At 42.9% G+C, this 18,189-nt stretch overlaps 2 protein-coding genes across 13 annotated transcripts in view; one reads left to right on the top strand and one right to left on the bottom strand.

The window, feature by feature from the left end:
* MED12L (mediator complex subunit 12L) overlaps window positions 1-18,189 on the top strand; it is a 343,991-nt gene that overhangs the window by 123,377 nt on the left and 202,425 nt on the right. The gene's annotated exons all lie outside the window — the stretch shown is intronic.
* P2RY14 (purinergic receptor P2Y14) overlaps window positions 849-18,189 on the bottom strand; it is a 64,877-nt gene continuing 47,536 nt past the window's right edge. For 7 of the 11 annotated variants that reach the window (XM_065943503.1, XM_065943507.1, XM_065943502.1 and 4 more), the window contains 2 exons: window positions 13,307-13,412; window positions 850-6,600 (listed from right to left, as the gene is read on the bottom strand). In XM_065943503.1, the coding sequence (XP_065799575.1) occupies window positions 5,561-6,574 (1,014 nt within the window). In that variant the 5' untranslated portion in view covers window positions 6,575-6,600; window positions 13,307-13,412 and the 3' untranslated portion in view covers window positions 850-5,560. Of the gene's footprint in view, window positions 6,601-13,306; window positions 13,413-18,189 lie in introns of all 11 variants that reach the window. The other 4 variants (XM_065943505.1, XM_065943509.1, XM_065943512.1 and 1 more) reach the window with 2 other exon arrangements.

The following is an 18,189-nucleotide window of genomic DNA, read 5'->3' as shown; positions in this document are numbered from 1 at the left end:
GTGAGGAAGAGGCCGGGGCCACGTCTTGGAGCCGTGTGGTCCATCTCGGATGCTTTGGTTAGGAAGCGGTGCAGCGCTCGGGACAGTTGTCTGAGGAGAGGTCAGTTCAGTAGTACCAGGCGAGTGCAGGCATTGGAGGACGTGGGGTTGGATTGGGGAAAAGTGGAAGACAAGATCCAGGGTGGGGGTCTCACCATCTTTCTAGGCGAGAGGCAATGAGGATCTGGAACTGGCTCAGAAGGGATGGCCAGTTGGGAACGACTGTGGAGGCGAAGGCGCTGAGGAATGGGCCCGGCGGGAAGCAGGCTGTGGTCTTCGTTCTGGGATGGGAAGTCTGAGGAAAGAATCTGGCTTAGCAGGTAGGAAAAGTTTGGTTTATCGACGTCCTGTGTTTTTAGTGTTACCTCATTATCTGATATAGCATAATATGCTGCTTATTTTATCCCTTTTCATCTTGCTACCACAAAAGAAGAGCAGATAGCTTCCTTTAATTAGTTAAAGCTCACACCGTGGAAGGTGACTGGTGAAACAGGACAGGCTCAGGCCTGGTCCCCGCAGCTGCAGCCCTTGCGCCTGGCCTTTAACGGAGCCGATGCCCCCAGCTGTGGACATTCACGTCTGTCAGCCAGCAAGTCTCATATGGCACAGGCCTAACTGTAGTTTTTTAGTGGGGTCACTTAGAAATGATAAAACCTTTCCACGTTAGCGTCGTCTAAAATGAATCTGGAGACTCCGGAAAACACCCTTAAACTAAGCTTTGTTTCCACTTAAGATGACAGGAAGCTTGTGCCATTATTTCTCTATTCTGTCCTTTGTCCTGTTGCCGCTACCTACGTGTTTTGACTATGGAGAAGAAATAAACTTTATTAGTACAGAAAATATCCATGACATCAAGCGATGTCATACAAATTATAAACACAACAGATCATCTGCCCAGAATGACATGGGATTTCCTTTGGGTTAACAGCGCTGTGAGGGTTTGTGTGTTGGGGTAGGAAAGACCCAATACTCTGTGGTTTTCAGCAGTAAAAGCTGCTACTTCCTTTTGGCCACCTCTTCTCTGCCAGACTTCAGTGATGTATGGATCGCCGCTTTATGACAGGACATCCTCCTGATAGCTTAAGGTGAACTGTGTCAGCTTCGTGATCTCTGAAGACGATGTAACTTCCGGACCGGGGACCAGGCTTGATCAGTCAAGAGCTTTTGTATAGCAGAGTTTTATTAGAGTATAAAATGGGACAGAGAAAGCTTCTGACATAGACATCAGAAGGGGGACGGAGAGTGGCCCCCCTTGCTAGTTTTAGCAAGCGGTTTTATGTCTGTTAGAAAGCTATTAACAATTAAGAGAGACACTTCAAGGCTGACCTGCCCCCTCTCCCACAATATGCATTTGTGAGATAGGATGGCACAAGTGTGTCGTCCCCCAGCCATAAAACAATTGATATGAATAGTGGTTTGTTGAGCTGTTATCAGCCAAAAGTTAATTTTAGGTGGAACCAGTTTGAAGAAAGATAGATTCCAAAGCAAATACATAGTTTCATTAACATGACTTAAGAAAAATATTTCCATAAGATAAAAGCATTGGTTAGCTCGAGTTTTGAGAAAAGTTAAGTTCTGGTGGAACCAGTTATCGTCCTGGCAACAGAGAATTTTAAGAGAAAAAAATCTGACACTTGGAGTTTGTTTCCTCCTGCCGCTAAAGTCTGACACTTGCACCCTATTTTCTCTATTTGAAGACCCCTAGCCTTCTCACTCCTGGAAGAAGCACTTTAACAAAACGTGGCTTGTGTTTGTCATAAGCCGGTTTTCAAAATGCTTTATTTCATAGCACTGCTTGTACGGAATGTTGTATTTTTTAGCTGCAGCAAATATGTATTACAAGTCTTATTTATAAACTAAAACATATTACAGAAAATAATTTAAAAACTAATACTGATCTCAGAAGTTTCTGGATTAATCCACTTTTGTTGTTGCTCTATTTTTCTATTTTTTATGTAGCCATAAAAGTTTTTAAGTTTCTTTAAGTTTCTTTCTTAAAAAATGCTCATTGCTTTTATTTACCTAACTTTTCAATATTTGAATAAACTCTTTATGATCTTCTAACTCTGATAAATTTCTTACAGAAATTCCTCTCGCTAAAGTCTTAAATGATCTTTAAAAGTTAAATCCAAAAATTTGTTTGTAGTCTTGATCTGAATTTTTTTCTTCAGTTTTTAAATTGAAGGGTAATTGTCTTATAATATTATTGATTTCAGGTGTACAACATAGTGATTACTTTTATACATTACAAGAGGATCACCTTGATATGTCTGGTTTCCATCTGTCGAAAGTGAAAGTGAAGTCGCTCAGTTGTGTCCATCTCTTCGCGACCCCATGGACGGTAGCCTACCAGGCTCTTCTGTCCATGGACTTTTCCAGGCAAGAGTACTGGAGTGCGTTGCCATTTCCTTCTCCAAGTGATCTTCCTGACCCAGGGATGGAACCTAGGTCTCCTGCATTGCAGACAATTATTTACCAGCTGAGCCACAAGGGAAGCCCATATTATTGATTAAATTCTCTGTTGTACATTACATTCACATCCCGTGATTTATTTACCGTATAACTGGAAGTTTGTTGCTTCTTTGATCCCTGACTTGTTTCACTGATTCCTCCCCTCTGACTGCCCCCAGTTTGTTCTTGGTATATATGTCTGTCTGTCTGTATGTATATGTTTGTGTGTATCTCACATCATCTTTATGCATTCATCTATTGATGGGCACTTAGGTTGCTTCCATGTCTTGACTATTGCAAATAATGCTGAAGTGAGCATAGGGATGTATGCATCTTTTAGAATAAAAGTGTTTTTGGTTTTTTCGGGAAAAGTACTGAGAAGTATAATTGCTGATAGTTCTGTTTTTATTTCTGTTGAGGACCTTCCATACTGTTTTCCACGGTGGCATTACCCATTTACATCACCACTGATTGTGCGTGAGGGTTCCTGGCCTTTCTGCTTTCTTGTTTATTTCCTTTGCTGTACAAAAGTTTTTTAGTTTCATGTAGTTTGTTTACTTTTGCTTTTGTTTCCCTTGCTTGAAACATATCCCGAAAAATTGCTACCACCAGTGTCAAAGTGTACTGCCTTTGTTTTCTTCTAGAAGTTTTATGCCTTCAAATCTTAGATTTCAGTGTTTTATCCATTTGAGTTTATTTGTGTATATGGTGTTAGAAAATAGTGCAATTTCTGTCTTGCATATAGATGCCCAGTTTTTGCAATGCTGTTGACTGAAGAGGCTGTCTTTTCTCCAGTGTATATTCTTGCCTCCTTTTTGTAGATTAGTTGATTGTGTAAATAAGGGTTCATTTTGGGCCCCTTTGTTCTAGTCCGTTGATCTATGTGTCTGTGTTTGTGCCAGTACCATCCTGTTTTGGTTACTATAGCTTTGCAGTATAGTTTTAAATCAGGCAGTGTGGTACCTCCAGCTTTGTTCTCCTTTCTCAAGCTTATCTTGGCTTTTCAGAGGCCCTTGTGTTTTCACATAAACTTTAGAATTATTTGTTCTAGTTCTGTAAACAATGCCACTGATATTTTAATAGGGATGGCATTGATCCTGTAGGTTGCCTTAGGTGGTGTGATCATGTTAGCAGTATTGATTCTGCCAGTTTGTGAGCACCATACGTCTTTCCATCTGTTTGTGTCTTCTTCAGTGTCTCACCCTTTCCCAAGTGTAGGTCTTGTGCTTCACAAGTTCTGATACGCGTCACTGCTGTTCCCCTCTTGGTTCACCCGTCCTTATTTGCATTGCACATTGTTTCCTGACAGATACTGCCTTTCATGTTTCAGTTTGCTTGGCCTCAGTGGCTGCAGACGCCCTACTTGGTGGTTCCTGCCTTCTTTTATACTTTCAGTTTCTCCTCTGGTGCTGTAGTCGGGCATGTAAAACATGAGGATGGAATAGTTTGCCCTGAACAGTGGGAACTGAATACAAACAAGCTACTTTCTTTTACAAATATGTTTAGCCAGACTAATGCTATAGCACGCTTAGTTTTGCCGGGCATGCGTATGATAGAACTGTGATTTTGTTCTTTTTGGAAGAGAACATTTGACCCAGAGTTGGGAGCAGAGACTGGAAGGTGGATTCAGAGTGTGAAGACCTTCCCAGATCTTCCTCAGTTTAAAATGTGCCTTCTCACTTTTCTCTAAAATCTGATGAGGTCCTAGAACGTAGAAATACTTAATTTTGAAAAATCAGTGACACATAGGGTTTCAAAAGTACTCAATATAACTCTTAGCTTGGGTTTTCCTATGCCTGCTCTCTGTGCCTTTTATTAGCTTGTCTGATTGAGTGTACCAAGGCAACCACCCATGTCTTGACTGAGGAAATCTGGTACTGTTTTTTAATATCTTGACTATTAAGGGAAAAATTGACACTATGAAAAATATTTTTTTATTAGTACATATATGATAGGGCTTGAAAAAAAATATATATAAACATACAAAAATGTTTGAGAAGAACATTTGAAATTTGGGCTAAATTTCTTCAGGCAAGTTAATAGCAAGGAAAGAATTTAGCTTTGATAACTCACAGAGCCAGCGACCATATCCTATATCTGCACATATGAAATTTGTTTTTCATAAAATGTGATATGTAAATTTTCATTTTGTGTGTAATTTATCACTCATAAATTTTAGATTTTCTTTTTTATGAAGTCTAGTTGCTTTCTATGGAAACTGTTTCTTTCTGCTCCTAGGGAATAATGTATGTTGCCAGCCTAGGGGGTATTTGTGTGCATATGCCTTTTCCCCAATCAGCATATATATATATATATTTTTTTCCCATACCATTGAGCAGAGGAAGTTGCTCACAACACATGCCACTGCCTAGCTTCTCTCTGTAGAGTTCACTTAGACATATTCTAAGACCAGAACCCCAGGCTCATTAAGTGGCTTAGCTAATCTTCATATAAAGAATTTAAAAGTTACCTTATCCTCAAAATGCTATCAGAGAAAAATTACATTTTTTGCTTCAGTGTACAGAAGTTATATCTGCTTTCCTTTGAGATGTGATGAAATAAATCAGTTGGGGATTTCTTAAGTAATTTTCTCATTGTCTGCTTACCCAGTTTCTTCAAATCAGAGAAAACTTGACTTTTTTCACTACAAACTGGCATCTTAAGTCCATATCAACTCTGCCTGCTTTTACACTGGTCTTTAATGACCCTGCTGAAAAAAAATGTGTAACTTAATTCTTGTTTTTAGAAGAAGACACACCTGTGAATTGTCTTTATTGCTTCCTATGTATTTGCTGTTTAAAGTTCTGTATGAACTGACCAGACTACTGATTATACTTTTAAACCTTCTATTTTGATGGGATAAGATTAAATAATGTATTGTTTTTTTTCTTTGATGTTAGAAAAGAAGCATGGAAACTTACCTATTAACTTTATTATTCGACTAAATTGAATAGTGATGCCTAGAGATGATACTGTTGTGGACATGTGTATTCAGTATTCATTTTGTTTTGTTATGGAATTGAAGATTACAGTATGCATGCCTGAACTTAGTTTGAAACGAGGTGGGAACTCACAGAGTATCTGTGCTTTCTTGTATTATATTTTCCCTTTTGGTTTTGGAAGTGTCCGCGTCATGCTGAGTTTTTAATGGGATATGCAATTTCTTATACAAGACCTCTCTAAATGGCTGGCATAGAAAGAAATAAATGATGGGGTCCAGGCATACGTTCGCAGCTGAAAGTAGCAAAGAGAATTCTTTCACATAGAGCAGGATTTCTTTTGACTGGCAGTTGTAATGAGCTTCTGTTTGGCTCTGTGTGTAGGGGATTCTGGCAATGTGGTAAGGGACAAAGCAGATAAAAAACACGAACATAATGCTGAATATGTTGCGGCTGGATTTCTTCTTGACCGATATGGAATTCTTTCTGGACTTGAGGTGGGACTTAAAGATCTTCTTCGTGATAGCAGTGTAGAAGACGATTAGGGAGAGAAAGACGATCCAGAAGATGCCCACAAAGACGTAGCTGGAGGCCTTGTGCCACTTGAGGCCCAGGTCGCTCTTAAGGTCCATGCATCTCATGCGCGCGGCCCCCGCCACACCCTGGTTGGTCAGGATCATGTTGGGAAGGGCGATGAGCAGTGTGAGGCCCCACACCAGCACCGACAGCAGTTTGCTGTAGCTTAAGGACTGGATGAAAGACGTCAGGAGAGGCTTCACGATCTTGTAATACCTGTCGAAGCCGATGAGCCCGAAGAACATGACGCTGACGTACATGTTGATGTAGAAGACCACGGCCGAGACCCTGCACACGAAGACATTCAGCTGCGCAGGGCCCAGGCCCGAGTCCCCCAGGATCTTGAAAGGGAAAGTCAGGCTCATCAGGAAGTCGGCCACGACAATGTTCTTGAGATAGACGATGAAACTCTTGGAGCTGGGCACGTAGAAGAACACCCACCCCGACACGCCGTTGAGCAGGATGCCGGCCACGAAGACCACGAAGTACAGCGCGGGGATGACCTGCTGGGTGATGAGGGCGTTGGAGGGGCAGGACCCCTCCGCGGGTGGGGCGGTGGTGGCATTCATGGTCTGGCAGCTTGCGAAGGCGCGGCCTGCAAGGTGATGTGAGAAGAGTCACTCAAAGGGCACACAGAGACCTCGGAGTCGTTTGCTGAGAAATAAAAGCAGAGGGCAGTAGATACAACCACGGAAGTCAACTGTTGGTCGCTCCTCCGTGCCTGACTCTCTGCGACCCCTTGGACTGCAGCCCGCCAGGCTCCTCTGTCCATGAGATTTTCCAGGCAAGGATATAATCAAGCCCAGCAAATTCTGGAAGCTAAGTTTGTGCTGTATTTGTTAGGTACCCGTCCCTTCCTCCCTTTCACCTTCTTTTCCTTCCTTTAGGGAAGGGAAGAATCGAGTTGACGGGTAACAGGAAAGAAACATTAGAGAAGCACCAGGACAGCCTGAGAACTGAGGTGGTGTTTCCCTGAAATGCTGAGGGTTCCTGCAAAACTCCAGGGCTCTGGGAGGACTCATTTAAATGTAGCCTCTGAGATGATAAAGCTATAAAAACAGTGTCTGTTTCATAGTACGTTCAAGAGCTGTTGTTACAGACCCTACTTTTGAGAAAGCCCACCCTATGTGTATTTTAAACACAGGACCATGTCTTATAAGCATACACGGCCACACGTAACTGGTATTTTTGGTATAGGATTATGGGCACCTTTCAAAATTGAGATTTTTCTGTGTCTTTTCCCATTTAGAAGCTGATTTGCAGTACTTTTATAAATTGGTAAACACAAAAATGATAGAAGTACCTTAAGCATTCTCAGAGATGTTCCCCAAAGTACGTTCTAGCCTGTATAGTCCAATATGGAAGACACTAGCCATGCGTTGCTATAGAGGACTTGAAAATGGGGCCAATCCAGATTGAAATATGATGTAAAATGCACAATGAATTTTTCAGACTTAGTATGAAAAAAATTATGTAAAATACCTCAGTATTTTTAATATTTATTACATGTTGAGGTAATATTTTAGAAATATCCCCTTAAATAAAATGTATTATTAATCTTAATTTCACTTAATTTTACTTATTTTAAAGAATATGGCTACTAGAAAGTTTAAAATTACATATATGGGTCTCATCATATTTTTATTGAGCAGCACTGCCCTGGGTATTACCCAGAACTTTCTTTTGTTAGGGAATCTTGTGTGGTCTTCACAGATGTTGGACATGATGATTCATGGCACAAGGAAGATGAGGAGTGAGGAGATTTTTGAAAGAATATTTGATGTATCAAAGAGAATGTCCGCTGCCCATCTTATCTGTAGTGGCAACATCCTGTTTGACCCTTCGTTCTTGCCCTCAGGATAAAGTTCTTTAACTCTTAAACCCTGAGCTCCCAGAAGTCCCCTTCTTGGTCTGATCCCGCTTGATTCTACCTCCAGCAGTGACCTCCTGCTGCTTTGAACCCTCCTGCTTTGCAGGCACCATGATTGCTCTCACCTTGAACATTTGCACAAAGTTTCGTTTCTGTGGAAGACTCTTGCGTACCTTCTTGGTTGGCTGACTTCTCATCATCCTTTGCTGGAGGAAGATGCGACTTTGCTTAGGACTCTTTGCCGCCGTGGGCCTTGGCTGGGTGGACGGAGTATGAGGCCCCCCGTGTGCTCACGGTTCTGTGCCTTTCTTCTCTCTCAGCGCTCGTCCCTCTAGGTGTTGGTTCTTTGTTTCCTCTGCTACTGTACGCTTTTTCAGGGTGAAAGGGGTCATGCCTTTTTTTTTTTTTTTTAAACCAGTGTATTCCTAACATTACATTTAGGACATTAGATATTTAAAATATTTGTGAAATAAATGAATATGCAATCTGGGAATACAAGACATGCATCCCTCTAAAGAAATTTTCATCTAGTCAGGGATCATGGGAAAGAAAGATTGTGGAGGACCCTGGGTTCCTTGAGGATACAGAATGTACCTTGTTCATCTTTATATTTCTGGTGCCACGTATGGTGCTTACATAGTGAGTGAAGGGTTAGCTCAGTAAATTTAAGCAGGTGTGAGAAGATGAAATTTGGAAATGCGGAATATATGAAATCCAGTCCCTTTGCACATAAAAGTCATACTTGCAACCTTTGTGTGCCGTTTCCCATAGAAGAGCGTCTTGCTTCCGTAGACTCTTCCTATGAGCACAGACAAAACTAGAAACGTTTCTAGCCACTTGATTTTGCCCGTCCTTGGACTTCCTTCGGAGGGAAATCTAATGCCCTGTTTACTCGAATCTGATCATAATGGATTTGTACTTAACTTGCTTCTCTGTAGGTCTTCTGTGGCCTGTTTCATATTTAGATGGTGAGCTAAGGGTCTATGTTGTCTATTATAAACTGCTTACTGTGGGAGAGCCTGTATCTAGGAAATAATTGGTATTGTCCTTGATGCTAAGATGCAGCTTAGCCTGAGCGCAGTCCCACAGCGCTTGAGAGACGGCCCCGGGGCCGCGGTGCTGAGACGCCGCCCCCGGCCAGTTGCTGCGGGCTCAGCTTCTGTGTTCACTGACTGCTGGATTCATCGCAGTTTAAATTATAAAGTTTTTAAAAAAGCAGATCTCGTGCTTAATTGGTCAGTCATGCCCAACTCTTTGTGACCCCGTGGACTGCAGCCCGCCAGGCTCCTCTGTCTATGGGGGTTCTCCAGGCGAAAATACTGGAGTGCGTAGCCTGTCCCTTCTCCAGGGGATCTTCCCTACCCAGGAATCGAACTGGGGCTCCTACTTTGCAAGCAGATTCTTTACCAGCTGAGCTACCAGGGAAGCCCCAGTACATTGTAGAGAGAAATATTAACGATTTAATATGTAATTACATGCTGAAGTAGTGAAGAATTTCCAGAAATTATTTAATGAGTGCCAACTTTTTCTTTATAGAAGATTTATAGAAGCCAATATATAGAGGAAAACAATAGAATGGGAAAGACTAGAGGTCTCATCAAGAAAATTAGAGATACCAAGGGAACATTTCATGCAAAGATGGGCACAATAAAGGACAGAAATGGTATGGACCTAACAGAAGCAGCAGATACTAAGAAGAGGTGGCAAGAATACACAAAAGAACTATACAGAAAAGATCTTCACGACCCAGATAATCACGATGGTGTGATCCCTCACCTAGAGCCAGACATCCTGGAATGTGAAGTCAAGTGGGCCTTAGGAAGCATCACTACGAACAAAGCTAGTGGAGGTGATGGAATTCCAGTTGAGCTATTTCAAATCCTGAAAGATGATGTTGTGAAAGTGCTGCACTCAGTATGCCAGCAAATTTGGAAAACTCAGCAGTGGCCACAGGACTGGAAAAGGTCTGTTTTCATTCCAATCCCACAGAAAGGCAATAGCAAAGAATGCTCAAACTACCGCATAATTATACTCATCTCACATGCTAGTAAAGTAGCGTGGTGGGCTAGCTGACCCAGGCAAACTTCTAGAGCAGGAGTGCCTTCTGAAATGAGTACTGAATCCTTGCTTGGATCTTTTTCTCCAAATGACATCTTCTTGCTCTTTTGGCGCGTTTTGAAGCAACGGCAGATCAGAATCTTTCCACATGAGATGTGTTGACTGGGGAAAGAGGGTATCGCTGCTGCCTGCACTGCTGTCTGGATATAGCAGAGGCACATTCAGGGACGTTTTAGATGGGTCCTGAGCTATAGCTAAACCTGAGGCAGCGTTGCAGCAACGTTCATGCTTTTAAGCCTGTGTTTCTTGCACAGTAGTGTTCATGGCGGGGCCTTGTGGCCTCCCGGTACATAATTTGTCATCCTTGATCTTGGCGTCTCAGGGTGTGGCAGCCTTCTCTGCAGTGATGGATCAAGAGATGTGTGGACAAAGAGCTGCCTTAAGGTATCTGCAGCAGGTGAGGCCAGTTAGACATGGAGATCAAAAGGCAGGAATACATGTGAGATGAAAAATAGGATACGATGATAATAGAGACAGGCGTTGCTTTGACCTTGTAACTTCTGTCCTGTCTCCTCTCCTTATCTTAAGTATAGAGGTGATTTAGTATCCTGATAAAGAGACCTGCTAAAACTTCAAACCCTGTCACAGATGGAGGAAATACTCACACATGGATGTTGACTTTATACTATAACGTAAAAAATGACCAAATAAATCACAAAGAAAGAAGGTGTGTGGCCCAACAACACTCCCTTCCCTGCCACAGGCTCTCAGCTGATTCTGATTCACTGTTTCTAAGCAGCTTGTCCCAGCCCATTAAAGATGAGAGATAGGCACAGGGGGAGAAGGAAAAGGACAAGCACCTCTGGATGATGATCTACTGAAATAAGAGGCATTCTGGAGAGCTGGTTTGTGGACGTGTAGCCTGTCCTGCCCATGGAAGTTACTTCTGAGATTCTCTCTGAATGTCTATAGTGAAAGTGGGCATAATGTTCACCTTGAGGCTTCAGGGGACATAAACAAAGCTCCCTGAATTCTTGAGCCTTCATTTAAGAAGGATTTTAAGATAAGCCATAATGGAAAAGAATATATAAAAAAAGAACGTGTGTACACACACACACACACACACACACACACCCATACCCATTTATATTTGGTGTGCGGCAGTAATTAACAGAACATTTAAATCAGCTCCGTTGTTGTTTAGTTGCTCAGTTGCGTCCAACTCTCTGCAACCCCACATGCTGTAGCCCACCACCCTCCTTTGTCCATGGGATTTCCCAGGCAAGAATACTGGAGTAGGTTGCCATTTCTTTCTGCAGAGGGTTTTCCTGACTCAGGGATCAAACCCGCATCTCCTGCATTTACAGATGGGTTCTTTTATCACTGAGCCACTTGAGAAGCCCATAAATCAAGTAGACTTCAATTAAAATAAAATATAAGGCATTAGCTATTGTTAGGTGGAAATCTTCCTCGTTCCACAAATCCAGGTAAAGGAGAATGAAATGACGTCAAACATTTTGGTCTGTATAAAGTGTCACTTTGGATCTCTGGTCATATAATGGTAAAATGGAATTTATGGGACCAAAAGACAGTTGTTAATGTGTAGTAGGAGCCTGTGAATTTCCTTCATCTTTTTTTGTACAATTAGAACATCCATGGCAAAGTTTAATATTTTTCTTTCTTTTCTCCTTTTTTGGCAAAGTTTAATTTTAATCTAGATAGTGAGTATACTTGTTCCGAGTGAAACGTTAGGTCTCTGGATTGTGTCGTGTTTGTGTTTTTGGGTTTTGGAGTATTTCATGTAACCTCGGGGCTCTCTCTTTGGGCAGAATCTAGTTGATCCAGGGCCACCCAAGGCGATGCTCACTCACCATGATAAAAGTGTGTTGAGTTCTATAGTTTAAAACTCCTAGAGGAGAACATAGGCAAAACACTCTCCGACATAAATCACAGCAAGATCTTCTATGACCCACCTCCCAGAATATTGGAAATAAAAGCAAAAATAAACAAATGGGACTTAATGAAAATTAAAAGCTTTTGCACAACAAAGGAAACTATAAGTAAGGTGAAAAGACAGCCCTCAGATTGGGAGAAAATAATAACAAATGAGGAAACAGACAAAGGATTAATCTCAAAAATATACAAGCAACTCCTGAAGCTCAATTCCAGAAAAATAAACGACCCAATCAAAAAATGGGCCAAAGAACTAAACAGACATTTCTCCAAAGAAGACATACAGATGGCTAACAAACACATGAAAAGATGCTCAACATCACTCATCATCAGAGAAATGCAAATCAAAACCACAATGAGGTACCATTACACGCCAGTCAGGATGGCTGCTATCCAAAAGTCTACAAGCAATAAATGCTGGAGAGGGTGTGGAGAAAAGGGAACCCTCTTACACTGTTGGTGGGAATGCAAACTAGTACAGCCACTATGGAAAACAGTGTGGAGATTTCTTAAAAAACTGGAAATAGAACTGCCATATGACCCAGCAATACCACTTCTGGGCATACACACTGAGGAATCCAGATCTGAAAGAGACACGTGCACCCCAATGTTCATCGCAGCACTGTTTATAATAGCCAGGACATGGAAGCAACCTAGATGCCCATCAGCAGATGAATGGATAAGGAAGCTGTGGTACATATACACCATGGAATATTACTCAGCCGTTAAAAAGAATTCATTTGAATCAGTTCTAATGAGATGGATGAAACTGGAGCCCATTATACAGAGTGAAGTAAGTCAGAAAGATAAAGAACATTACAGTATACTAACACATATATACGGAATTTAGATAGATGGTGGCGATAACCCTATATGCAAAACAGAAAAAGAGACACAGAAATACAGAACAGACTTTTGAACTCTGGGGGAGAACGTGAGGGTGGGATGTTTTGAAAGAACAGCATGTATATTATCTATGGTGAAACGGACCACCAGCCCAGGTGGGATACATGAGTCAGGTGCTCGGGCCTGGTGCACTGGGAGGACCCTGAGGAGTCGGGTGGGGAGGGAGGTGGGAGGGGGGATCGGGATGGGGAATACATGTAACTATATGGCTGATTCATGTCAATGTATGACAAAACCCACTGAAATGTTGTAAAGTGATTGGCCTCCAACTAATAAAATAATATTAAAAAAAAAAAAAAAAAAAAAAAAAAAAAAAAAAAAGTGTGTTGAGTTCATTACTCATCTTCTGTGTGATTGATGCGGTGAACCAATTTTGTGTTAAGACAGACCACCTGCCAGTGTTTTAATTGTGTGCTATAATTCTACTTTTTCTAAAGAAGAGAAATTATTCCGTCATAATATTTTGATGAAATTAACAAAGCTCTCGACAATGCTAAAGTATTTCTTCAATTACCTTTGTAAAAATTTTGTCCAGTATGAGGTTTCCTTTCAATGAAATAATTTAGCCCAGTGAGCGCTTGTCATTCTGAAGTGGCCGAGGTGTTTCTTCACCAGTGATCCTGTATTGTAGTAGAAAAATGAAGATTTAATTACGTTAAATAAACACCAGAATTTTTTACTGAAGATGTATGTGTGGTCGCGGGGTACTTATTCTTTAAATACAGCTTGTATAACTTGAAATATTTCAACACATGATTTTGTTGCTTTACCAGACCTCTTGTTGGTGGTCGCCGTTGACCATTATAGATTTGATGTAAACTCTGGTAAGAACCTTGTAAACTCTACTTGAGAATTGCATGTTTTTAGTTACTGGCTTATTATTTTTTTCCCCGCTTTATGGGTTTAGATGCTCAAAACAGATCATTTAAATTACTGAAGTTAACAGACAGTTGACCCTTTCAGCCAGGAAATCATCAGCAGGCTTTCAGTAGAGTTTCCTGTGTTTTTTTTTTTTTCTTTGAACCTTTGTACCATGGACATTGTGGAGTTAGCTGATTGGCCGTGAGCGTTGTCCTCAGCTTTGTAGGATGTGAAGCATCAACATCGTTGCCTGCTAGCTGTTAGGTGCCAATAGCTTTCTCGTCCTAAGTTGTGACCAAAATGTCCTCTAGGGGGCCAGATTGCCCCTGGTTGATATTCATGGACTTTACTGAAGAAACCCCTGGAAGCTTTATTGTTAGGAAGAGGACAGGTTTGGCAGAACGTGGTTGGTTCAGTTCTGCCCTGGTCTGGGTTGGCACCTTTCTGAATTCTTCATCCCTTCTCAGACTTTAACATGCGTACAGATTTCCTGGGGCTCCTGCTAAAGTGAATGCTCATATACCATAAGTCTGAAGTGGCTGTAATGTTGATGTTGGTAAGGCAAGGCGTACCCTTTGAATAGCAAGCTTTTGACTCTGTATACAGGAAACTTTAAGAAATGTTTGATGAGGAGGGTTTAAAAAATTTTTTCTTTGCTGTAGTTGGGACTTCAGGTAGGAAAAAATTATGTTAAAGGGAGCCTGAAATCTAGAATTTTTCTTAGAGAGTTTACTTGTTACAGATTTCATCATCATCATCTCATCCTTCTGGTCTGGATATATAAATATATATTTTACAGAGAGCCAGTGATAAAGAACATCTTATATTTACCTAGGATAGTCCTAAAAGGTCATGAGGTTCTCTTTATAAACAAGGAGATGTAGTTCTCTGTGGTGAAATACTGTATTTGATCCAGGGTGATACTGAGCTTGTTCTGGGCAGGAAGGATACTATCTAACTTTAGGGCAGTGCTTACTCTTGGAGAAGGAAGGGGGGCATAGGGTGGTTGGACTTTAGCTGTATTTGTGGTCGTTCATCTCTTTAATTCTGAAGCAACTAAACATTACTGTACCTAACATTACTGTGAATTATGCCTAAACATCACTGTGAATTAATACTGGGCAATTAGGAATATTGGTGTTACCACCATTAGTTTTTGTACTTTTGTGTACTTGGATTAGTTCATTATTAGGGAAAAAATGTATATGGAAAATGAATCGCTTTCAAATCACTCCTATATCACTGCCCACCGATGATGAGCATTTTGCTCACTGTTCTTTGTTCTCTTCTTAGCAAGTGATGGTGGTAGCTCAGCTGGTAAAGAATCCGCCTGCAATGCAGGAGACCTGGGTTCCATCCCTGGGTTTGGAAGTTCCCCTGGAGGAGGGCGTGGCAACCTACTCCAGTGTTCTTGCCTGGAGAATCCCATGGACAGAGGAGCCTGGCTGGGCTGCAGTTCCTCCTTTTCGGGGTTGCAAAGAGTCGGTCACGACTGAGTGACTTTAGCCCAGCACAGCTATGATGAGCTTTGTCCTCCCTCTTCTTTGTTCTGTTTTTAGCAAGCGACAGGGTCAAAATTCCTCCTCTGTACTCACAGTTCACACATCAGAAGCTTTCATTCCAGGTGCCCCAAGATCTTTTCATATGCGATATATGCTTGTTTTCTAGATGATTCTTCTAACAGTAGAAAAGAGTATAGATGTGTATAATCATTGTGTACATGTCCAGACTTACCAAAGCTGTTTTCTGAGCGTTGCTGTTTCTATCTCCCTTGCTGTAATGTGTGACTTTTTTTTCTCTCCTTGGGATGCCAGTATGTTGTATCCTAGATGGTTTTCAGAGCAGTTGTGATGGGTTGACTAGAATGAGGATTTATGTGTGGGCTACTTACTCAGTCTTGTAGTTACATTTTATAATATTTTATGTTATTAAATATTCAGCAGCATACTTTTTTTTAAAAGATATCTTATACTTTTGAGTAGTATGTATTAATTCTGTCATCCGTCTTCTGACCTGTCTTATTCTGTGGTCGGTTGAGTATTTAAGAATTTCTTCATCCTGACTCTTGGCCTTGCCTCTCTTTCCCAACACTTGACTCCTGAGAAGTGGCTAAACAGGGTCTTTCTCTTCTATGTCACGCTGCTGCTGCTGCTGCTAAGTCGCTTCAGTCGTGTCCGACTCTGTTCGACCCCATAGACGGCAGCCCACCAGGCTCCCCCGTCCCTGGGATTCTCCAGGCAAGAACACTGGAGTGGGTTGCCATTTCCTTCTCCAATGCATAAAGTGAAAAGTGAAAGTGAAGACGCTCAGTCATGTCTGACTCAGCGACCCCATGGACTGCAGCCCACCAGGCTCCCCCGTCCCTGGGATTCTCCAGCAAGAGTAGTGGAGTGGGTGCCATGGCCTTCTCCGCTTCTAGGTCATACACCTGTTGAAAGGGAAGTCATCATAGGCTCCTCAGTTTAGTTCATAGAAGTTACTGTTTTAATCTGTAACTGACCACCTGCCTTGCGCCTCAGAAAGCCATTTCCTTCCCCATTTCCTACTTGGCCGCTGCTCAGACGCTGACTGTGGCTGTCTGGCCCCTCTCTGCCCGCCCTCTGTCCTCTCTCTGGCCTGCGCTCTGTCTAGGCTCAGTGGGACTCTTCACTTTCTTCTGTACCCGAAGGAGTGAGCACCTCCCTTATCTCTCTTCATCCCCATGAACATTGATGGCATTAATGTCCAGTGCTTGCCACACTTCCCGAAGGCTGCCAGGGACCTCATCTCTAAATTTATTGTCCCTCTCTTTGTCTTTCTGTTTCCTGACTTCCCTGTAATAGTTGATGGTATTGATTCTTGCCTGTTGAAACCCTCTGTTCGTAAGGTGCATTGCAGCCTTTGGCTCCTGTATATGTTGGATCTCCCTTTGCTTCATTTGATTACTAAATCCATCAAAGCATGTTTCCAGGCAGTATGGAGATACAGTGGGACTTCCCAGGTGGCTCAGCATTTAGGGAATCCACCTGCCAATGCAGGAGACTCGTGGGTTCGATCCCTGGTCGGAAAGATTCTTTGGAGAAGGAAATGGCAACCCACTCTAGTATCGTTGCCTGGAAAATCTCGTGGACAGAGGAGCCTGGTGGGGTCGATGGGGTCCCAAAGAGTCCGACATGGCTGAGCGCAGCAGGCAGGCGGGCGTGGAGAGACACTGGCCACAGGGAAGACTCAGAAAGTCCCCAGTCCAGGGGAGATGGAACGCAGTGCGGCTTTGGGTGCAGCAAGGGGCTGTCACTGAAGGAGGAGGTGCGGGAGCAGAGCTGCCGCCCAGCGCCTGCCAGCTGCAGGATGGTGGGCCATGCGACAGTGAGGGGGTCAGATGCGTTAGGTCTAGCCAGTCAAAGGGGAGGGAGAATGTGCCGGGCCGAGAGAGCGGCCAGGCGCATCCACCAGGACCCGTGAGATGGCAGCTCAGCAGGGGTCCCGTGGCTTGCCCAAGCTCGTGAGTAACATGATAGAGCCTTGATGATCAGTTACTGTCACCGCCATTTTGCAAATGAGGAAGCTGATGCTGAAAATGGTTGAGTAACTCATCAAAGCTGAACTGGGCAGGTGATACACGGTCCGACCGTGTTAAAACTTGTGCGTTCATCCCCCAGCGAGGTCTTCCTGCTCCCGTGGTAATGCGGGCAGGCATGTTTGGTGTGTGTCTCTGAGTGTGCACACGTATTGCAGGCCCGTCAGCATTGTTCTAGAATGCTCTTTTTAGGAACCACTTGTCAGATATGTTCTTTGGGGCGAGGTGGACGTGTGAGTGTGAGAGTGGGGTCTCGTGGTTAAGACTGCCAGAGGTGGCTGTCTTCAGCCTCTCCAGTGAGCCTCCGGCTGCCACTGCGTACAGAACCTCTATTTAATTTGCCAGTTTCTGAAAGTGTTTAAAAATGAACACCTTTCTGACTAGAAACAGACCACATGTATTAGTGATTAAAACTAAGTGACCTTAATCAGTTGGTGGTGGAGACCCTGTTGCTGCAGGAAGCCCAGGTCCGCGGCTGCGGTTTGGATGCTGGGGTCCCAGGCACAGAGGAGGACCCTGCCTGTTGCTGCCTCTCCCTTCCAGCCAGTTTTCTCTCTATGGGCATGAGGTCTAACGTGACTCCTCAAACTCCTGGCCACCATGGCTCAGCGACATCCTCTTCGGTCAGAATGTATGTCAGCGAGAAACGTGCTTTCACTTATAAGTGGGCGGATGTTGTTGTCTCTTGAGTTGTTTTTTGTTCAGTCACTAAGTTGTCTCCAACCCTTTGCAACCCCGTGGACTGCAGCCCTCCAGGCTTCCCTGTCCGTCACTATGTCCCAGAGTTTGCCGAAGTTCAAGTCCATTGGATCAATCAGTGATGCTATCCAACTGTCTTATCTTCTGCCACTGCCTTCTCCTTTTGCCTTCAGTCTTTCTCAGCATCAGGAGCTTTTCCAGTGAGTCAGCGTCTGCATCAGGTGGCCAAAGTACTGGAGCTACAGCATCAGTCCTTTCAATGCGTTTTCAGGGTTGATTTC

This window comes from Muntiacus reevesi, chromosome 8 (assembly GCF_963930625.1).
Source record: "Muntiacus reevesi chromosome 8, mMunRee1.1, whole genome shotgun sequence".
Lineage (NCBI taxonomy): Eukaryota > Metazoa > Chordata > Mammalia > Artiodactyla > Cervidae > Muntiacus > Muntiacus reevesi.
Note: the sequence above shows the minus strand (reverse complement) of the source record. Positions and strands in the feature narration are given on the sequence as shown.